Genomic DNA, 24,372 nt, shown 5'->3' on the forward strand with positions numbered 1-24,372 from the left:
CAAAAAAAAAAAAAAAAAAAAAAAAAAAAGAGAGAGAGAGAGAGAAAGACACACAAACACAGAAAAGAATGTAAGCTCCTTAAGTTAGGGACTTTCTCATTTTTGTCTTTGTATTCTTAGCATCTAGCACATCTTAGCTCCTGGCATATAGTAGAATTTAATAAATTCTTGTTGAGTGTTTTAAAAAACCCCAAACAAATAAACAAACAAAAAGCCTGTGACTCTGAAGGTCCTAAGAATGTCAGGCAAAGCTTCTGGTAAACAAATGGGGAAATTTGTTTATTTTTAAATTTGAAAACTAAGTAACTGATTAAGAATTTTAAACATAGATGAAAAACTCCAAAAGGATAATTCAAAAATCACAGCTAAATAATTAATATTCTTTCAAAAAAATAAATAAACAAGAAGTAGAAAAGTCATGGGACACATAGGAAACAGGTGCCAAAAATGTTGTTTACAATATTCTCAAGAAAGATCTGATCTCATTCTAGTTACTTACTGTATCTGCAGCAGTGAGGTTGATACCCAGTCCTCCAGCTCTTGTGCTTAACAGGAATACAAAGATATCATTCCTGATAAAAAGAAATATATAGTACTAAAAATTAGTGTGAAAAGGAAAACGTATCTAAAATAAAGAGAAGCAGCAGAATAGAACTGAATGTGTCTTAGCAAATGTTAAAGGGAAATTTCTATTTCTGTAAAAGGGGGTTTAGATTATATCATTTTTCAGTTACTTTTCAGCTACAAATTTTGTAATCCAACTTCTGTTTCTACTATATGATGGCAAATTTTTAAAAGTAGGATATCAAAACGTTAATCCTTGTTCTGATTGGGATGTGAGTGTATGGTCCCAAACCAAAGTTCCCTTTACAAGATGGTATACCCCCTTTCTGTTGAAAAACATTTGCTTTGCACACTGCAGAAATTAGATTCATTTGTGTTAACATGATCTTAGAAGCAACTACCATTTTTGCAAGGAAAAATCTACATCTTCATCCCTTAATATATAAATGCCTTTACATTTTTTTTTCATATTTTCACCAGAACAAATGACTCGACTTGAGTGGAAAAAGAAAAGAAAAAACTCAACTCACAAAATTTCCCAAGAAATTAGATCCTATTATTGAAAAAATAAGGATATTTCAGTCGATATAAGAATTTGGCTATATCATCTTATCCAGGATTATAGGAAAATAGTTTTATTTACAACTAGAAAGCTGTCTAGTCCAAACCAATCGTTTTACAAGTGAGGAAACCAAGTCCAGGAAGACCAAGTTATTTGCCCAAGTTATATAGATATCAAATTTCAGAATCAGGACTTAAATTTAAATCTTGTGATTTCAAATCTAGTGTTCTTTCTATCCTTAGACTTCTTTAGATCTGAATTTCCCTACAGAAGAACGACCCAATTCACAGAAATCCCAGTTAGTAAAGCAACCAGATTCATTGCTAATCCAATCTGGCCCCTACTTGCAGAGGATTAAATACAATCTTGCCCGCAAGAAAGTAGAATCACAGAAAAACAATATTTGAAAAGTTGTGAGGAACCTCCTAGATATCACTTTCAACAACTTTGTCATTTTTACACATGGATAAATTGGGACCCAATAGTGAAGAAATTTTGAAGAAAATGAAGAATTAGTGGCAGAGTCGGAACTGGGTCCCAGATCTTCTACCTATTTGTTCTACCCTCTTTCTGATACAATACTGCTTTTGGAGGCAGGATCATTTCTAGAAGTCTTTTCCAGATTATGATTTACAAAGTTCTGTCTGCCTTCCATCTCTGAACAACAACAAAAAAATGTAAAATGCTAATTTAAAAATGTTATTGTTTCCAAAGAATCAAATTATTTAAGGCAAAGGGAAGATAATATAACTAAAAGGCTAATACTATCAAGTTCCAACTTGCAAAAGGTGGGTCATTTGAGTTTTTATAGGAAAATGGTTCCGAATGATTAGGCTCCTAGCTAGCTTAAAGATGTTCTAGCTGAAGTACATATTATTAGTACCTATAATGCTAAAGAAAATGAGTCTTACTCTTCCAGGAACATAACTTTATCATGAAGAGAACTTGCAGACCCCTAAATACTACACACAGGACCCCTCTCCCAATGACTTTGATGTGTGGGATCTTGCATATGGTGTGAGAGGTAGGAAGTCAAGAATACTATGATGATTAAAGTAGTTGGCTACTGGGAAAGGAGGTGCACGTTATCCCTGTGTGGTCAGGGAAGACAGTCTATAGTGGTTCCTTTGAAGACACCAGGGACGCTAGGGTCAGAGATCAGAGGTCAGTAAGGGAGGAAGTACTTGATGGGACTGGAATGTGAATAGGGTAATACTAGGAGAATGAGTAGGAAGATTGGCTTATAGGAGGGAGATGACCTAGGGAAATGAAAAGGGAAGAGAAAGAGAGAAAAATCTTTAGTGGTAGTAATGGGGAGAGATGGTAGATGGGTAGTCTAGAAAGTAAAATTTCCAATCCTTGCCGTTTGACTTTATAGTGAATTTGTAATTTTGGAACTGCCAATACATAGAAAATATAGTGATAAAATGTAAGGGAGCCAGGATTAAAAGCTAAGCTAGCTAAGAAAGTCAACATAGGAAAAAATTCCTCTAAGATGGGAGTTTCCAATCTGTAGAATGGAACCTTTTGGCAATCTAAAAATGCTTATAGACTTTTCTCAGAATAGTGTTTTTAAATGCATGAGATAAAAATACATAGACTTTTAAAAAATTACATTTTTTAAGCCAAACAAATTCATAAACACCAGGTTAACAATTCATGTTCTAAGATAATGAACTTCATATGTTTAAGATACATGTTTATCATAGAACCTAGAAAAAGCCTTAGAATTCATTAAGTCCAAACCAATCATTTCACAAATGAACTCTGTGAGGCAAGTACATGTCAAATTATGCAGTAATGTTATACTTTGCTGAAATATCCAATACTCCGAATTTGCTCTCCAGGACTTTGAAAAAATTCCCTCTTTCCATTTTATCTTGTCATCAACAACCATGGTATATTCTTGTGAAACATCTAATTAGACACACAGAAATTTATACTTCACTGGGGAATAAAAGAATCCCACAGGACAATGTGATTGCTTGGATGCCCTCTAGAGGCAAAACAAGGAATATAGGGAGAACTTCTGGAACAGTTTTAAACTTCTTGTCTTACAGGTCATAGGAAGAATAAAAAAGATCGAAGGCATGACAGTGATGAAACCTAACAAGGGCTTGTGCTATTTACCAAAAGTGCTCAAGTCATGATTATTATCACATATTCTATACAATGTGAACACTCAAATTATTATGGCAAAACAAAATGTGTCATATGCTTTTAATAGTTTATGGTCTTACAAAATGTTCTAAGAGATGTATTTTATAAATGTTAGGGGATGAGAAGAAGGGGAAAGAAGTCTAAAGCAGGATTATATAGAAATGTTTTTATTCTGAAATGCTGGTCACATGTTCTTAATATTGCTTAGTCAGGACATCCTGGTCAAATATCCTTTAGACTCAGTCCTACTTTTTCCTGGAAGGACATCCTTCCCATCTCCCTTTAAATAAATCTCATATGCAGGGATGTCTTTTGTAATAATTATTGTTTACCCTAATTGACCTTTATTCCCTAAGAGCTTGAAACTAATTTTTCCTTTGTTGTATCTTCATTATTTTTTAAGTATTTGATAAGGAAGGTCTTTTCCTCTTCCAAAATATATTTTTATTTTTAAGAGTTTTCTCTATTTGTATTGAGTTGGTATAATCATTTAGCTTAGTGAATAGAGCACCAGTCTTGAGGTAAGTTTAAATCCAACTTCAGACTTACTTAACACTTCTTAACTGTGTGACCCTGGGCAAGTCACTTAGCCCCAATTGCTTTGCCAAAACCAAAACAATAACAAAAACAAAGTCATTTAAGCTGAAGATCCTCTCCCCAATGAGAAAAACTTGTGTTCAGCATTGAATTTCTCAGGAGCTCAGACATTATAGATAAGAAACTACAAATTGTTTCCTAGTCATAATTATGACCTTAGAACCTAGATTACCAGATAGGATCTCAATATTAAATAAGAAGGAACTGATCATTTTTTCAGAAGGCCTGAAAAAAATGCACTCGTCAAAGTCTCTGTGGTGTTATTTTGTTTACTGTACACAGTATGACTATGTTGAGGCTAAATGATTAGTTAATAGGCCTATTGTTCCCTGAGGAATCTGGAACTTTCAGCTGCAAACAAGGTTTTTCTTAGCAAATTTAGGAAAATACAAACAAATCCCAATACATTTCTCCCTCATGATCAATTTATTGATCAGATGATGTCACAAATAGAGAAAATGCTAAAACTTTAATAGAAAGCACTAAAAGTTGTTCATTTTTACTTCACTATTGACATTAGAGTAACTTGAAGGATACATGCTACTAATCTCAAAGTTATGTCAGTGATTTCCCAGTCAGGTCACTGAAGAATATACTATAGTTAGGTCTTCCAAAACCCAGTTTTATGGAATTTATCAGTTAAAAGATCAGTCAATATCTGCAACTGGATTTGCAAAAGGTCAATTCATTTAAAAATCAACATATCACAATGAAATAGGGATTCAATTACACAACACTGGACACCAGGAAATAAGTCAAGTGTACAAATGGAGTATGAATGTCTACTGCTTAATGGCAAAGGTCACAAACTTTTAATGGCACCTTTGAAAAAGCATGGAAGTCTAGCACACAAGAACCTAAAGAAACATGTTATTTCTTTCAGGAATGCTAACTTAGGGGTATGATGAGTGTTCAAAATGGCGACATGTCAAAATTGTTGAAGTTAGCAATAGGGAGAGCTGACCTATTTTTTTCAACTCTACTAAATCTTTTTCCCATTTTAAAAGTGAGTTTATAATCAGGCAAATAAAGATAATTCAATACACACACCTAAGTAACTATGCTCTGATCCTTTCTCTTTGATAATTTTTAGAGCCAAATTTTATTGAAAGGTCATCCAAAGGGAAAAAGCAGTTCACATTTGTTATTAATTTTTCTAATTTCTGGATCTATTTCTTCATTCTTTGTTCTATGGAATGTAGAGTTCAATAGATTTGCTACTTGAGGCACTTGGTTCTAATGTTAGTAAGAGCAGAAACCAGGCATTGTTTATTGAAGTAAGAACTCTCACTTAGATTAATTATGGCCCTTGTAAACTATCAATATTCAATAAGCAGTATTTCAAATTTCACAGGTTAACAGATGATAGATAACTGAAACTAACAATTTACTATTGAATTAGCTTCCGATCACTGCAATGTGTCATGCTCTCTTGTGCTCTGGAGAAAAGAAGGGGTTGGCATTCTTGATTGAAATTGAAATTATTTTCATCAATGACTAAACAATATTCATTTGTTGAGTAAAAAGGTATTATTCAAGCACAAAAATTTTTTCATGCTTTTCTCCTTATATAGAGCTTCCCCATGTGCATTAGTACAAAAATGATTTGGTTACCATTAGATAGTGGGAATTATATCTGAGAGTGATGAGCAAACTTTATTTGCTGAATAATGTAGATGCGTACAGCACCTTTAAAACTTTTTTGATCCATTTTTCCCAATCATAGAGGAAAACCAACATAAACTATAAAAACATGGAACTTTTAATGTTTCCATTCTGGTTACCTGTTCTGAAAATCAGCTACCATGTCTCGTCTCTCTGAGATCTTGGACGAACCATCCAGCCTCATGTATGTATGCTTCCTGTAAACCATGTATTCCTGCCAAAGGGAGTCAGATAACACAGTGAGGCTTAGTCTAAATTACTCAACTCCAAATCTTATAAAAAATCAACCATTTCCCCTTTCCATATTGGAGTTGGTGATAATCCTTAGAAATTAGAAAAACCAAACTGAGAGATGGAAGAAAAGAGAAAGGAGCAGGGAGAAAAGAGAAAGCATTAAACACCGCACATAAGAATTTCTGTTAAGTTCTAATATCATTTATCATGAACCATGTTATCAATGACATTTTTTGTAACCATGGAAATGGCTAGAAGAGCTGCAAGTAGAAATTTTTGCCTCACCTCCACAGTACCATAAACTGCAGCCAGGACAATGCCCTTAGTTTGGTTAGGGGAAGGGTAGAGAGCATGAGAACCCAGAATACTGGCTTGTGGCCACTGCTATCGAGTCTACTTGGAAGGAAGTGATGGTAAAGCTGGGTGAGGGAGGAGATCACCCCAGTTCTGGTTGTTTCATATTGTAACAAACTACTCTTCCTAACTAAGTGAAAAGTTCTCTTTTCCCAGTTTCCAAACCCCAGCTGTTAAAGAACTCTAAAATGTTGTCATCAACCACGGGCAAAGCCGCAAGTATCTCACCTTAGAAAGGGAACTACTAGCTATATTGATCTCAGCTGCAGTCATACAATCCATTGTGTTTCTTTTTAACCCAGTAAATCATGATTAAAGATATTAAGCCCCCTGTTTTGTGCTTTGTTCATTCATAACATGTGTGATGGATGATGGGAAGTCTAAGCATCAGGATAAATTTCCAAAGCTTTCTCATTTTTTCTAAATAATCAATTCTTTTTTTTTTAATGAAGTATCCCATTTCTCCATTCTTCACTCTGAGCTGGTCTTTGGGCTACATTATTGAGAATTTAAAGGCATCCAAAAAGCTCTGAGATCGACCAATCAAATAAGACAATTCCATTTCTACCTTTAGGAGATACTTGTTTTCGTTTTTTTAAAATAAATATTAAACTGGCATTCAGTGGCCTAATTTTTTAATGGATTTAAGAATAGCGGAGGTGAAACAGGATATTGTAAATTAAAAGGGATATGGGGGATAATAGGGGACATGATATCTTTGTAGCCTTCAGAAGCTCACCATTTTGGTAGCTAATCCAGAGGTTGACTAATACCTAGAAATGAAGCAACAAAAGGAGCTACAGTCATTCAGGCCATGGAATCTTTGGATATATCATGTCTGATCCCTTGCAGAACCTTGTGCTTTCCCCTAAAATCAAGTATTCTTAACTTAACCTGAGATCTGTAAACCTGTTTTAAAAATTAATACTCTAAATTGTGGTATATGAATGTAATGGAATATTATTGTTCTGTAAGAAATGACCAGCAGGATGAATGCAGAGAGGCCTGGAGAGACTTACAAAAACTGATGCTAAGTGAAATGAGCAGAACCAGGAGATCATTATATACCTCAACAACGATACTGTATGAAGATGTATTCTGATGGAAGTGGATCTCTTCGACAAAGAGATCTAATTCAGTTTCAATTGATCAAGGATGGACAGAAGCAGCTACACCCATTTCTCACTGGGAAATGAATGTAAACTGCTTGCATTTTTGCCTTTCTTCCCAGGTTATTTTTACCTTCTGAATCCAATTCTTCCTGTGCAACAAGAGAACTGTTCAGTTCTGCACACATATATTGTATCTAGGATAAGGTGACATATTTAACTTGTATAGGACTGCTTGCCATCTGGGGGAGGGGGCAAAGGGAGAGAGGGGAGATGTCGGAACAGAAGTGAGTGCAAGGGATAATGTAAAAAAAAACTACCCAGGCACGAGCTCTGTCAATAAAAACTTAAAAAAAAAAATTAAGTTAACCAGGCCCCAGGAAATGAGACAAGACTTTGAAAAAGATAATAAAGGATTTGAACTTAAAAAGAAAAAAATATTACTCTGATAATTTTATTTCAATATAATTGGTTTTCACTGCAATTCTATTATTTTATGCATTTAAAAATATTATTCTGAAGAATCCATAGGCTTCATCAGATTGCTAAAGAAATCCATGATTTATAAAAGGTTAAGAACCTCTGCCCCGTTATACTTTTTTTCTTTTTAAGTAGAACTAATCTCAAGAGAGTACTTATGAATGAATCTTCTGGAAAACCTTGCTGTGAATATCATTCAGCCACCAAGGTCCCAAAACCAGGGTTATTAACCCAGGGCAATAATGAAGCCAGTCTGAATGTAGAAGAATCTGTTACTGAGGCAATAGAAGTCAATACTCTCTGTTCACTCCATCAAGCCTTTATTTTTCCACCCAAGGGATCAAAGGGATTTTTAGAAGGCTTAGTAAAATTTATACTCCATTTTAGTAAAGAATGTCAAAGAACAATAGAAAGCTAGACATTGAGAAATAAAGGAAATTAAAAATCAGAGAGCAACTAGCCAGTGCTCAATCAGTTTCACAGTCTAAGGAAAAAATTTAGGGACACGAGACACAGAAAGAGATCTTAAGGAGTTCATGTGGTTTAATCTGTTAATTTTATACAAGAGAAAAAGTGAGGCTAGAAATTTTTAGCCAAAGCCAACTAATCTATTAGTTGTGGAGCTATAATCAGAACTCACATTTCTTGGCTCTAAAATTCACTGTTTTTTTTCATTATTCTACAGTATTGACTTCATACAACATCAGGGAAGCTGATGGATAAAGAATAAACTCTAAAAGCTTCAGCTACTTTCTAATGTCACATCAGAATCAGATCACCTATTCTAGATCTAAGCTCTTCCATCAGATAGTCATATGACCTCTCTGCAAATCATTTAATTTCTCTGAATATCTCAGTTACTTCATGTATGAAACAAAGTTGTCAAGACGCTATGACCTTTAAGGCCCCTATTCTAGATTTTATGAAATTCTAGCTATATCAAAGTCCTCCTTTTTAAACTAGTCTTCCTGATTTCTTCACCCTAAATGCTCAGTTGATCAATTTCTTTCTGTCATTTCTAAACTCCAATGAAAACCCCAGCTTTGAGTGACCCAAATCTGTATTCTAACGTGTCTAGCATTTCCATTCATTCAGATCTAAAGCTTCCAAAATTAAAATAGATAAACAAAGAGCCATTAGGCCCATAGAAGAGAAGTACTATTGTGATGAATCCCCAATTACCATAATAAGGCATTTTTGCAGGTGACTGTATAGATAACAATCTTCTTAATCCGTCTTAAATTTGGTTACCTGTGACTCTCTAGATTTAATTTTTGAGTTTTTTTATTTCAAGATGTGTCAGTTTTAAGTCGGGCATTATAAAATACTTTATAACAGTTGCTTAGTCCTGGAATTGAGTAACCATCTGCTAATTGATACCAGATAGACAAAAATATTAGGCGACCAGAGTGGGAACACTTTATTGAACGCAGTCCAATTATGATATTATAGGTACTCAAAAAAACCGTAAATGCAACATTAACAATAGTAATTGTTACATATGATAACATCTGCTAATCAGTCAAATACTACCTAATAATTTCCTACACTCTTGGGACACACTAAGAATTAGAGGGCTTGTAAATAGAAAGACCATACTCTGTAGCACCAATATAATTCAGCAATGTTATCTAATTTCCACTAAAAGAGAAGTTTATACAAGTATACAGTTTAACATAAATTCTAGCACTCATAGGCCAAAGGAGGATATGTAGGTCATTTACTACATGTCCAGAAAACAAGATAAAAATGTCTACTGTGTAGAGCTTCCTTAAAGAACAACAACAAAAATAGATACTAAAATTGGTCTTGACTGTCTTCTAGTTCTCTTGAGTGAAACAGAGAGTGAAGCTATAAAACTCAGCCACATATCAAAATGGAAAGGAAGGGATTGATAGATGTTTTAAAGCTATCTCTTATTTTACATAGAATAATTAATTATTCTCTCTTTTGATACTGAATATACAGAATATCAAAAGTGAAAGTAATTCTGATAATGGTGACTTTAAGGATAAAGAATGTTAAGACAGGGTACCGATTTTGAAGTTTATCCAACGATAACTGAACTCTACAAACCTGAAACTTTGACATGACATAATTCTTGAATTACACCTGAAGGACATGTACACAATATGAAGTCTCTACTACAGATGTCATTTCATTTTTAAGATAAACGTGGGGATCCAATATGACTGAACACTATATCAAGTACCACAAACTAATAAATCATTTTACAGTATGAACTATTACATTTCAGCAAACTATCAGTTATTTATTGAATACTTAACAAATACTTGGTACTGTATCTGGTTATACTCCATTTTTCTGCTTCCTAACCTACTAACTAACCAACAAAGAAAGACTCTCTTATATTAACAAAGAAGAACACTAATAAGAAAGATGGCTAAATTGGCTAAACCATTTTAAATATCAAAAAATATTTAGGAAATTGCATGTTAAAGAAGGACAGAGTCCTGTAGAAATTAGACCACAGTCTTATAAAGTAGAGTTCTTAAATTTTTCAGTACATTTGTACTGACATTGTACTGACATTTTGTACAAATGACCACATCTATGAGCATCTATTAAATACTGTGTGTCAGGTACTCTGCTGGGTATAATACCAAAAAAAAAATCAAAAAATTACTTCTCTCAAAAGATTCACACTATTTGATGAGGGAGACGAGTATATACAAAAATATAAACAAAATGAAAATAAATACACAGTAGTTAAATAAAAGATGCTGTTGAAGGGGAGAAATGGCTTTAGCATATGGGAGGTAGGGTATATCAGGAAAGGCTTATGTAGATGGTGAGACTTAAATGGGGATGAGGAAGGAATACATTCTAGGCACAGGATAGGGCGCAACAGGAATTGCACAGAGATAGAAAACATGAGAAAGAGAAAGGTGGTCAAGTATACTAGATTGCAGAGTGTGGAAGTTAATGTCTTATTGAGATTGGAAAGACAGGCTGAAGTCAGGTAGTAGAGGGTTTTAAAAAGGAACTTATAAATTAAGGAAGATACATGGTCAAATCTATATTTAAGGAAAAGTACTTTTGCAGCAGTATACAAGATGGATTGGAGTGAGGAGAGATGAGGCAGGGAATCTAATGAGCAAAAAAAGGGGGAAAATATAAGAATTTATAGTAGTAGCAATGTTAAAATTTGGCAAATGATTAGATATATGGGATAAGGAGGTTGGCAAAGTCAAGGGTAATGCTGAGGTTATAAAGTTGGGAAATTGGAACAACCAATAATAACTTCCACAGAAATCGACAAGTTTGATTTGTAGGGGAAACAAATCATCATCTGTTTTGGGCAAGCTGAGTCTGAGATATCTGAGTCTCAAACTGAATGAAACATTTAATAGAAAATGGTAATACGGAACTAATACTCATAGAAGGGATGGACTGGACATACGGATATTAATGGTCTTGACTGTCAACAGGTTGCAACATTTTCTAGCTTCAGCTCTGGGAATGCATGTTAAAGACAGATTATACCATCAATTGCAAAATTTAGGCCATATATATTTTATTTTCTCCTGATTTAGGATTATCCAAAGATACCAGGGAAAGGCACTAATAATCATCTAGAAAAAGTTGCCTTAATTTTCTGACTTGTAGCCAATTCAAAAATGAAAACAGATATTATGGATAGCTGGGGCTTGGGTCTAAATCTGTAGCTCAGTGTCTTGTCCATTCAGGGACCGCCATTTTCTCCACACCTCAGGACTCCAAAGTGATAGTACTATGGTTATATGAAGCTTCTTCTATATGCAATACATTAAATCAAAGCTTCTTAAACTGTGGATAGCAACCCCATGTAGGGTCACATAACTGAATATGGGGATCACAAAAAATTTGGCAACAATAAAAGGTATCAAATATTCCACCAAGATTTAATTCTTTATGTAAAAATAAATATTCATTTGATTAGTACACAAATTTGCTTTTTGTATTTAATAAATAATAAAATTCTATGTATACCAAAAAATCGTTTTAAAATAAATTTCTTTATGATTTATTATCAATAAATGTTTGATTTGTGTAACTATTTTAAATATCTATATGCCCAGGATGATGTAAAAATTTCTTGGGCTAAAAGGAATCAAGAATGAAAAAAAAAATAAAAAGCCCTGAACTAAATGAAGTGTTATGATGAAGAATCAGTTCTGTCCTAACTACTTACATTCATTTCTATGCCTAGGATTTTTCCTACAATCAGAAGAGTATGCTTTGAGTTTTCTGGGTTTATGTTCTATTTTGTACAATTAATACTGAAACCAACTTTTGTGATTTCATGACTCATTTTTTGGATTTTATCTGCTCTTGATTTCACCTTGGAAAGAGACTACTATCATTTCCCTAAATTCCCTGAAATGGATCATTACAACTCATAATAGCTGCAAATCACTGTAATATTACACTTCTAACTCTCTATATGACATACTTAGTGGCAAGAATGATTTGTTCAAGAGGAAGCTCACTAAAGTAGGCAACTTATATTGTTGTGGACAATGAAACTACCTTTGTAGAATTATACTAAGAGACTCTGTTGGCCATTTTTTTGGACTGTCTTTGCATAAGCCTTCAATAAAACTAATACTTAAATGTGCAACTCACAGCACAGGACAGAATCTTGCTCTTAAGAGACACTTCACTAGTTTATATACTATTTAAGATTTGTTCACTAAATTGTCTATAAATGAAATTTGTTATGTATAATGTTATGTACATAATTAAACTTGTCAGATAATTTAAAAGGAATTTGTCACTGAATTTATTAGCTATATATTTTTTAAAAAAGTAGTCTGCCCTTTGTTTACACCAGTTATTTCTCTTAATAGCCCATTCCCCACAGTGAACCTTTCAATGGAAGAGAATATTAAAGCAAAGCAAATCAACAGTGACCATTTTTTTTTGGGGGGATAATCAATGCCACATTTGCATCCTGTATCATTATTTCACTACTTGAAGGGAAAAGTTTCAGTTCTCCAGAACCAAGACTGTTTCATTAAAATTAATCAGATTTCGACTTTTGCTACTTAATAATTTACGTGAACTTGGTGTAAAAGTCAATAAAATCAAAGTTCAAAGAAGTCCTTTTTATTGTTACCCTTTGATTTTCATTAATTAAAGACTTGATCCTCTGATTCAGAAAGTAAACAAACAAATAAATAAATAAAAAATGTGGATGAGAACATTTATATTCTGAGCCCCACTGCTCTAGCCTTTATGTCAGTGGCTCTCCAACTCTGCCATGCTGCCTGTGTGTGAATGATTTATCTTTATTTTTCTTCATTTTTAGTTTCCTCTGTTGCCTGTTTTTTGTTCTCCATTGTCCCTGAGAATACATTTCTGTCAACAGAAGGTAATGATGAGAGTTTTAATACTAATGAATAGAGTTTTAACAAGTGCAAGAAGCAAATATGCCATGTTCTTGATGGATTATAGTTCCAACCCATCAATCAGGCTGAGAAAGTCTCTTAAATTTTAAATTAGGGAGTCAGTCCAAAACTAAGTTTTCCCACAAAAAAAAATCAAAGGACTTCTCAGGCACAGTCTAGGGTCCCAATTCTATTTGGAAGTCAGATGAAGCGTAGGGGATTGATGTGTTTTTCTGCATAAATATAATAAATAAAATAAAATTCCCTTGTATACTCTCACACTAAGAACTCCTTCCACTATTTGTACTTCTAAAGATCAGAGAGGAGTTTTGGGGGCTTTAGAATAATGCCAATACACACCTGATCCAAACAAGCAAAATGACAAACTAGCCTGTCCCCAATGTCCTCTCCTACCTCCAATAGGTCTATCATCCTGGTCATCTGGGAGTAGATAAGGACCCTGTGTCCTTGAGACTTGAGCCGAGTCAGGAGAACATCAAGGGCATACAGCTTTCCACTGTCAGTGATGAGGCTTTCCTTGCCTGGGAAGAAGAAAAAGGGGATGGGGGAGACACTCTTTAAGAGGAGTAGAGAAATTCATGGTTGGAAAGCTAGTTGCAGCCAAGATCACTATAATAAAGAAGCTTATTCCAAGGGAGTACTGAATAGAGAAATGCTCTGAAGAAAAAATTTGCCAAGCACTGTTGTCCATGCCACCAATGCATTTCCTAAAAGGGAAAGAAGATCCAAGGTTCTCACCCTGCTGGATACCTGCAGTGCCCAAGTTTCCTTGTCTCTCCTCAGATTCTCTCAGAGGTAATTAGTAAGGCTGATTGATTCCAAGCCAAAAGTCACCTGTACACCATGATTGTCATGTTGTTTAATTGGCCTAAAAGAACTGTCTTCTTTTTGTCACAAATAACATTATCGTTCTGACTCCAGACATCTAGTTCTGTTAAACAAAGCCTTGTGGTTAAATAGTTTATATTCTGGCAGTATGTAAACACAAAGAAATAAATACTGCCCTCACTCATTTTCAAATATCCTAATATACCAAGAAATGTACATTTTCTTCCCTTTACCCAAAGATTCAAAAGGGCAGCCTTTTAAGCTAACAAACATAATTTATTGTAAGATATAATTTGACAAGTATATTGGGCTGTCACCCTGATTCCCATGGGATCTCTAAAGGCGGATATCAAAGACTTATTTGGTTTGGTTAGAAAGACTCTCTCTGAGTCAACATGCTTCTACCCACTAAGATGAGGCTTCTTTCTCTCTTCTAAATTCTTCTGAAGAAGTATTTTTGGCTGGGGAACTTTTAAGAACAACCAAGTCTTAATTTCTCATCTCCTATTCTTCAGCATCACTCAACAGCCATAATACTTCAGGAAGGAGAGTTTCCTGTTTGTAGACTGGGTCCATAAACATGCCATGAACAATGCACTGCCACTGGGGGGAAGGGGGAGACCGGGAAGAGACTAGAAGGGGAGTATAAAGAGGAAGGATAGAGTATACAGATAATTACAATCTGAAAGAAAAAGGAATGTTCAGAAAAATACACTGATCACTCTCAACATTTGGGCTTGAACCCAAAGCTTCCACTCATGTTGGAAAATTCAGTACTAAAGAGGGGGTGGTTACTGAGAACAATCTGACAGTTCTCGGTATTCCTTTCTTCATTCTCACCACTATTTGCCAAGTGTACAATTATTGTATAAATCGAACAAGAATGGATGTACTGACAGTACCATCACAAATCAAAACCACTTTCAACCCTGGATGTTGACTCCTCTGCCCTATAAGCCTGCCTTTTTCACCTTCAGAATGTTACTAGACCATATTTTCCTCTACTAGTCCCTCCTGCTCACACATATAAAGACCTTTTTAAAAACTCTTTGCTTGGTCTTGCTTAGATTACTAAAATGTTGCGGAGCAGAGCTCCATGCTATCCTATGGCCTGACAATTTCCGAGGCAAGTCTGTATGTATACTTTCTATACCCAGTTCAGACAACAGTACTATTTCCTAATAATTTTGGGATTTTTTATGTAGCTTGATTGCTTCATTCAGCTTTACTAAATTGCCTTGATTCCCTGCTCTGACCAGCAGCTAACAGCTCTAGCTTCACAATGTGAGAAAACACATAATACAGGAGTTTTTTTATGTCTCACTTAGAAATCTGAAGGATATTCTCCATGGAGCTCTCCAACTAGTTGTCTTCTTTGTCTGTTCATAGTCACAGGAGGAGATATTTTAAATCTGTATTTTGTTTTAAAACTACACTTAGTAAAGAAGCAAAATTTATCACTAAATCAAGGTTCAAAAGCTTTCTCTAGTTCTCTAGCCATTCCTTCCCCTTGAGAGCTCTCCCTCTCTTTCTCCCTCTCTCCCCCCCTTGTGTCTCTCACAAACACATACACACACACACACACACAAACTAATAAACTACAGTTACAAAGATAGATGAGGGCATGAATGAAACCTGTAAAGGTAAAACCATAACTAATGATGGGAGTAGAAAGTGTTCACATCAGAGTATTAATGACTCTTCACTGTATGAAAGGAGATGGACTGAAATGGATTTTAACTCTCTGATCATATCTAAGAAATATTCCCACAAGTAATTTCTAAGATGAACAAAACTAAAATCTTAAAAAACATATAATTTACAAAATACAAGAATTCAAAGGTTATATACTAGTCAGAAATCAGATGCTGCTACTTGAGATAAAAAAAAAAATGCTGACAATGTACTGAACAAGTTTCTAGATAGAAAGAGGTAGCATTTATCTGTGGTCTCTGAGACTTGATATGCAGTACATAAAAATTTTCAAGTGCTAGGCAAGCTTTTATGATTCAAGAGCCCCTTCTGGCGCTGAGGAGGCATGCAATAAACTTGCAGAAGCACAGTGTCTAATACAACAGGTTGGTTGGATAGATGAAACCTGGACACAAACATCTCTCAGAAATCGTTTAGCCTATGTTAGCTAACAACACAATGTTGCAGTACATTAAAAATAAGTTTCATTGTTCATTCAGTAAGGTCTTGATCAGTAAAAGAACAGAATGAGGATAATCCCAAAGCATTAAAATAGTCATGTTTTAAATAGCAACCCTTCAACTTTTGAGGGAGCATTAGATTGCTTACAGATGGAAAGTGGAGACTCATTCAGCTTGTAAGCCTAAGGAGACTCTGGCTAACCTCCCAGTAAATCTAATGAAATTCTGACCCTTCCCAAGGAAATAGAAAATGCAAAAGTATAGAGGAAAGAAAGATAAAGCTCAGGTCCCAGCGACCCCCCTAGTAGTCTGCAAAGCACAATAGGATCAGTGAGGAGCTAGCTGGCTCTCACAGTAAACAGCCAGTGAAGCCGGTACTTTTTATCGATGCTAAAAGAACTCAGACGCTTCCTGCCATTTAAACAAGGCTCATTTTTCTTTCAAAGAACAGGAAAAGCCACAAGAGATTCCCACAGCGCCAGCAATGGAACTGTTACCCCTATACTGGGAACGTGGGAGTCAAAGAGGGAGCACAAGGAAAAGGGAAGGGAGAAACTGTTTCATTTAGTACTCATCTACAAGGCTCACCTTTTTTAGCTTTTCATCCTTGCTGAACTCTGTTCCTCCATTCAAACTTGTAGTATGACTACCTTTACACTCTGGCTTTTCCTTTTCACTTCAACTTGTATTCCACAAATCAATGTGTTCATGTGTCTCAAAGGCCACCTAATTCCCAGGTAAACTATTCACTAAGCTAAAACCTAAAAAAAGCTGACAGAGGTTATTAGATTTCCACACAAAGCCCCTCAGATCATTGACAAAACTTAGAGCAAAGGGGAAGAAAAGGCTTTGGGTACTCAAGAAAACAATATTAAATGAATTCCATTCATTCAGAACTATGTGTGATGTCCTTCCTAAAGCATGGAGGTAACTCTGGAATCTCAAAAATTATGCCAATGAAAATGTGGAAGATCTTAAACCAATCTGAGTAGGGACCAAGTGCCTTCTAAGAAACAGTCTAAGTGACTCTCAATTGGCTCTTCACCAGAAGGCTTGCTACCAGGTGATTCGTTTTCTGGCTATAGCATTTCACGAAGATGTCCAACAAGACAAAGAAGAGTTGTGATCTATATCAGTGGAAGTATTTGTACCAATGAAATTAGAGATTTACAAAGCATGTGCAATACATTGTGTTATATTCTATGAGAGCTACAGACAAAGTTATATAAATATCCCAAAAAGAGAGATATGGAAGTAGACTGTATCAGCTATAGTTTCCAGATGGGATTACTGAGGTTTGGGCAAAGTAGGTGATTTGCTAAAGGCCACCAAGCCATAAAGTATAGAAGGGAGAAGCTGACTGCAAGTCTACTAAGTTCAAATCAAATGTCCTCTCCAAAGAACAAATACTTTTCTTAAACATAATCTCTTTGATTTCTGATAAAACTAAAAAACAAATCTCTTTTCCAAAGCTCAATGAGCTTAACTTTACTAACAAAGGTCTCACGCTGGCAGTTAAGAGAGGTTGCAAAGACCAAACCTGGTATAATTTCTCCAGTGTCTCTTAGCAGGTGGAGGAGGTACTTTGTCTGCTACCCATCTGTATGCAGTGTCTTTCTAAGCAGTCTCACTGAACTTCAGTGAAGCAATCTATAAACCTAGTTTCCTGTAAACCCTTGACCTTGACCCCAGGGGGTCTGGGAATCTGCTAGCATTTTGGCACAGAACACCCTGTTTTTCCTCTTTGTTATCATTCAGATCTCTAGGGCTTCGTGCAGGACACTGTTTATGCTGCTCTGGCCAGGCAATTTGCTGAATGACGACATTCTCATTCACGCAACCAAACTCCACATGGCACTTGCTTTAGGCTTCCTATAGTCACCTTATTAATACTCCTGTGTATAGTATGAAATAGCTTTCTCCATACTTCAATCACTGTGGACCCCTCAAAAGAAAATTTAAGCAAAGATTTACATTACATATTTTTCTCATAAGAACCTGTACTCAGGCTTATATTCTCATTAGATATAGATATCAGATATATAGTCCTACAGATGTATTTTAAGTCACATATATTCTTTTGGACAGATGTGATATAAGACTAATATGCATGTTTTAAGGAGTACTACTCCCATATTTCTGCAAGAGATATTGATAAAAGAGAAACCATCTATTCTCATTGGGGAAAAAGGAAGGAATAAAAGAGTAAGCAGAAATCCCTTCCTGAACTTATTCCAAAAGAGAATCCAAAACCTACCTGGAATCCTAATGAAAGACCAGCCATTCTGAGGTCTGATGCTCCACAATCCTCCTGGCGGCTGTGGGAAAAACTGAGAGGGTCGATTCAGCCAATCCATAGCCAGCTCAGGTGCTCCATTCAGTAAGCATTGCTTTGCAGCCAGGCTTCCTCCTTCTTTTAGGACTCGGCGCTCATACTCTGCACTTCGATCATTGCAATAGGAATCCAATGGCACTGCTGTAACCTACAGAAAAGGGCACACACACACATACACACACACACACAAGATGGTTCATTCACTCCTTCCACAAACAATGTTTCTTTGGGAAACTGAAATTTACAAGTAAAACCACTATGTACAAGTCCTGGGGCTGATGGTTTTCATTCAGCAGACCTACAACTGAAGTAATCAATCTTGCCTTTTGACAACCAGAGTTTTCCCTTGACAATTAATTGTTTTGATCTTTCTCAGGTAAGAGATCTGCCCCCTCATAATCCAGCCTGGTCACGTCTTAACAAATTTAAACAAATTCTAGTTTTGTGTATTCTGCAATTTCCTTTAGCAATTTTGTCGTTGACAAGGCTTTCTTTGGTCAATGGCTGGCCTTGCTGTTTCTCTAGTTTATTTTTTAAAAATATTTTACAGCCAAATTATCCAAAGTGTGCTGACACTTTTTACCTCCTTTGCCAGGCTGTTTACTGAAACAACAAAGAGGAAGAAACAAAAGATAAGGGAGCCAGTCTTTTTTTTTTCCTTTTTTTTTTCAGGAACTCACGCTGGGAATCAGCCCCCTCCTTTAATAGACTAACCGGTTCATTTCCTGGCTAAAACACAAGTGTGATTTAGATATGTTCCAACTCCCTATCTTTCCACTAGACTTATACCAACAGATCGGAAAGTTTTCATCCAACTGGGCAAGGTGGTTCTGTCAAATCAGGAACATAAGCTTTAACCATTCTCAGCTCTCTTAACTCACTCCCATCATAGTTTTCAATACTTGCTAGTGACTGAATAGAAGGCAGTGAATGAGCCAAACAATCACGTAATTTGGATGGCTGTGAAGTCTGTCATAACATGCTAGTTTTAGGAGACAAGCCTGACTTTTGTAAAAAGCCAGAGCTCATGATTATCACTACTGTCCAAACTAATAGAAGGCTAAAGAGTTATTCTGTGAAATCGATAACTGATTCAAACAATGTCCCTCACTAACTCCCAGTCAGATTTATACTTACATCTTCTTCCAAGAAAGGGACCAGAAAAAGGGGACCACAGGAAATACTAAATTACTAAAGTGCAATAGAGTGAGTTAATAGTTTCTACCTACTAATAAAATAGTCTGAGTAGTGTAGAAGAACTTTCTACTGCTGGCTAGAAACTGGAAAATGAATGGATGCCCATCAATTGGAGAATGGCTGGGTAAATTGTGGTATATGAATGTTATGGAATATTATTGTTCTGTAAGAAATGACCAACAGGATGAATACAGAGAGGCTTGGAGAGACCTACATGGACTGATGCTAAGTGAGATGAGCAGAACCAGGAGATCATTATACACTTCGACAACGATATTGTATGAGGATGTATTCTGATGGAAGTGGATTTCTATGACAAAGAGACCTAACTGAGTTCCAATGGATAAATGTTGGACAGAAACAGCTACACCCAAAGAAGGAACACTGGGAAACGAATGTGAACTATTTGCATTTTTGATTTTCTTCCCGAGTTATTTTTACCTTCTGAATCCAATTCTCCCTATGCAACAGGAAACTGTTTGGTTCTGCAAATATGTATTATATCTAGGATATACTGCAACATATTTAACATATATAGGACTGCTTGCCATCTTGGGGGGGGGTGGAGGGGAAAAAACTAAACATAAGCGAGTGCAAGGGATAATGTTGTAAAAAATTACCCTGGCATGGATTCTGTCAATTCAAAGTTATTATTAAATAAAATAAAATTTTAAAAAATAAAAAAAATAAAAAATAAAAAAAACTTTCTACTGCTCCATAAACTTTTCATACCTTAGATATTATCATATTTTCAAAGGAAAAATCTGTTTTTCCTCCTTCCATTCTCTGTTCTACAAGCATTCCCCCACCCCCATTACTGAAAAAGCAATAAACAAACAAAAAGAACATAAAACAAAAAACATCAAATGAAAAAATCTCCAATAATAACAGCAATAAAAGCTTGTTATTGTTATAAATATGTACAGTTTTAGTCCATCACTCCTCTATCAAGAGGTAGCATTAAGTTTCATCATGAAAAGTAATTGTGTTGATCAGAGATTTTAAGCTTTTCAAGTAAAATTATCTTTACATTAAGATTGTTATTATTTAAATTCTTTTCTTGGTTTGCTCATTTCTTTCAGGATCAATTTACACATGCCTTCTCAGCTTACATTGAAGCTGTGTTCTTCCTTATTTCCTACAGCAAAATAGTGCTGATATATGAATATGCAGTAACTTGCCTAGCCATCCTCTAATTATTGGGGACCTCCTCAGCTTTCAATTCCTTGCCATCTCCAAAGAGATACTGTAAGTACATACTTTTATACATATGGGTTGAAGAGGCTTCTACCTACTAACTTTTGGGATTCAAGAACATAAACAGGTAAAATAAGAAGCTTATATAGGCTATGAGACTATTTGGCATCATTATGGATTTGAAGAAAATGAGTTAAGAGAAACATTCAGTAATGTCCTATGCAGTAATTACAGAATAAAGTTTTAGAGATAGATCATAATAAGATCTATTAGGTAGCAGTGCCACCTATAGCCAAGCAAGAAAACTACAGACATTAAGATCCTCTACAGAAATGGCAACCCCAATAAAACCTCTCAGTAGGCCATACTAACTCTATCACGTTTACTCTTTTAATCTGAAGAGGAATTCCATGCTTCCAAATTGTTGCTTTTTTTCCAAACTGAAATTTAGTAACGGCAAAATAATGACTAACGCATTCTAAAAGTGGGCCTCTGAGTTTAAGGCAACACTGACAACCTGCTAGCAGTGGCTCACACCTGTGACTTATAGGTCATAACAATTAATATGCCCTAAAGAGAGGCTTCAGGGGAAATAGATCCAAAACTGGTGGTGGAACAAGAAGACATACCAGTGTGGCAAATCCTGCTTCCAAGTGTTACCCTCCCAAAAAACTCATCGGATTGTTGTAAAGATCGGATGAGCTAATGTTTGTAAAATGCTTTGGGATCTCAAAACACTATTTAAATTTTAGCAATGATTAATAACCTTCATCACTAGTGCTTTAGTAGTAATAGAAATGAAACACCACTCACACTCCCAAGATGAAAAGAAATCAAATGTTGGAATGTAAGTGTAATGCAGGAAGTTTGGACAACATGAAGAAGAATCCAAAGGTTCCCATGCCTGATCTAACCCTTATAACTCTCATTTTCAGCTACAGGGCAATAAGCTTTTAGTAATTTGTCCACTTACAATCAATACTAATCTTCCAATTTGCACTTTAATGTGCTGAGGATATGGAGATATGCAGGACAAAACTCTTAGGAACAGTTGTATTTTGATAAACTTATTTGGTCAGAAGCTAGGAATTAGAATACATGAAAAATCACTGGAAGCCAGGTCAACTAGAAAGGTTCAATCAATACCTCAGCTCACACCAACAAATTGTTCTGTAATTTTCCTAAAGGCTTTCAATGGGTGCTTAAGTAATGCAAATATGGGGGCCAAAAAGAAAAAGAAGCTGCTCATGTTTATTTCTACCAGAACTAACCCCTCCACCCCCGCTCCTTTTTTATAAGCAACCAGTAACTTTGAAAGACATCACTTGTCTCATTACTGCCAAATTGCCTTCTAGACTGCTCAGAAGCTGGGGGAGCTGAAGCATGAAGTATCAAACTACACATTCTCTAAATGGATATATACAAGTCTTTTTGCCATATATGATCTAGCCTTGTCTCATGCTTCATTAATCTCCCAAATTATAGCACCTATCATGGGACATTCTCTCAAGCATTTAGTGCGTCTAATCTAAAAGATGGGCATCTTCCTGCTCTCGCTCTCTAAGCATGAAGGATCCAAGCTTGGTAAAGTGATGCCTCAGTTCTTTTGTTAACATTGTGGGACTTATTGCCAATGGTACAACTTTTTCCTCAATGAAAAGGTCATTTTCCATTGACATCTTTAGCAGAAAAACTCTTTTTGATCTAATTCTCTAGGTCCAATGCAAAGATCAGAAAGTTTATTTTGCTCATGTCCACATTAGAATTGAGATGATAGCAAGAGAAATAAAAGTTTTCTTTCCCTTCATGAATAGGATGGCAAATTGATTCAAGATGAAGTTCTCAGAAACCCATACTTATAGCTATAGGCTTGGCCAAGAAGAGCTCTTCAAGAAGACATCTGATCCCAAATTGCAGAGGGTTATTCACAACTCTTCCACCCCCAGATACCACAGCATAATTATCTATATTTACAGGTTTAACCGTCCATGCTGTATGAGACAACGTTTATAAACACAGATTAGATTGCAGAGGGAGGGAAAGAGAAAAGCTCAGCTAAATATAAGAACTTTCTTCTGCTCCCTGCCTACCACTGTAGATTTATGACTATTATTACTTCTCCATGAATGCTGGGGGTTTATTGCCCTTTAAGCAAACAGCAGACACCAGGCATTGTAGTTCAGGCTAATTGGAAGCAGATGTCCTTATTCCTGGTTCATCTGAAGTCAAGACACTAGTACACTTAAGGTGTGTGTAAATTTGTGTGTGAAAAGGAGGGAGGGGGGAAGACGACGCTCCTTGAGAGCAGGTGGCTGCAAGAAACTTCTGGATGTCTTTAAGGTAACAAACAAGGACTTTTCAAGTCCATAAACACAAAAATAATAGAGGCTGTTAATTTTTTTTTTTACTGGAATTATAAAACAAAGGGAATATATTTGCCTTGAAAACTATCTCCCTGAACATGAATTTCCTCCTTACTGTGTTCTTATGTATACTTGCAACACATAGGCAGGGTGGGAACTTATTCAACCAGATAATTGAGAGGCCAGAGAGCAATTCAAGCTTCTGAGCTTCAGAATGGATGGAATAAAATTACATATCCACACTCTAAACTTCTTTCAGTTTCAACCAAAAATAAAGCTATACTTGTTGGCAAAAGAACTACGTTCACAAAGTATAGTATATATATGTAAGGGTCAAAAGGAAGACATATAATTCTTCTCCTTTCAAGATGAAGGGAAATGGATATTAACTTTCAGAATTCATTGAAGGAGGGACATAAATCCTAATAGATCCCTGGAGTCAAATCAGGTTCTTCCACTACTATATTCCAACAAGTGAGATTACTAAAGGGAGAGATCAGAATGAGGAAAAACAAGTATTTTTTTCTCCCAGAAAGATGCCCATTAACAATAAAATAAGACAAAGACCCCTGGCAGATATAACCCTTATTCTTTGAGATTTAAAAGTCAGGTTTTCTTCCATTTTCCACATCCTTCTTCACAGGAAGTAAAATATTGTCTTTGTTAATTTAGCCAGGTCTATACATATATCTTACCTATTTGAGAAAGTGGTACTTTTTTAATTAGTAAGGATTTTATACATAGTTTTTTTTTTTTTTAATGTCTTATTACAGGATGCAATAGTATAATGTTTGGAATGATAATCAAACTCTGCAGCAGACTGGGCCAGGATACCATTTAGCTTATGAAACTAAGTGCAAAAAGAGGGCCTTGTTTAACTTTTGAACAAGAGGACCCCAGAGGAGTGGAGGTGGGGAAGGGACAAAAGGAAAGTAAATGGTTTCAACATGTGGAGGAAAGCTTCAGAAGTGATACTGTCAGCAGTCACTGAAACACCACCTTTTGATAAACAGGGTATTAAGACGGGATCAGAACAGTTGGCCAAAATGGAAACCACAATAGAATCTAACCACTATCAACCTAGGGTAGGATCAGGAGAGCAGGGAAATAAGGGCAGTGGTGCGACAGTCTTTGCTCAAACTGAGCACACTTGTCAGACC

General features: G+C 35.7%; 1 protein-coding gene across 1 annotated transcript in view; it reads right to left on the reverse strand.

Annotated features, from left to right (window-relative positions):
* The window catches only part of INO80 (INO80 complex ATPase subunit), an 83,392-nt gene that overhangs the window by 14,573 nt on the left and 44,447 nt on the right, over positions 1 to 24,372 (reverse strand). Inside the window, exons 25-28 of the mRNA XM_051977106.1 lie at positions 18,378 to 18,603; positions 13,533 to 13,660; positions 5,668 to 5,762; positions 500 to 572 (exon numbers count right to left, since the gene is read on the reverse strand). Of these exons, the coding sequence (XP_051833066.1) occupies positions 500 to 572; positions 5,668 to 5,762; positions 13,533 to 13,660; positions 18,378 to 18,603 (522 nt within the window). The remainder of the gene's footprint in view (positions 1 to 499; positions 573 to 5,667; positions 5,763 to 13,532; positions 13,661 to 18,377; positions 18,604 to 24,372) is intronic.

This window comes from Antechinus flavipes, chromosome 2, assembly GCF_016432865.1.
Source record: "Antechinus flavipes isolate AdamAnt ecotype Samford, QLD, Australia chromosome 2, AdamAnt_v2, whole genome shotgun sequence".
Taxonomy (NCBI): domain Eukaryota; kingdom Metazoa; phylum Chordata; class Mammalia; order Dasyuromorphia; family Dasyuridae; genus Antechinus; species Antechinus flavipes.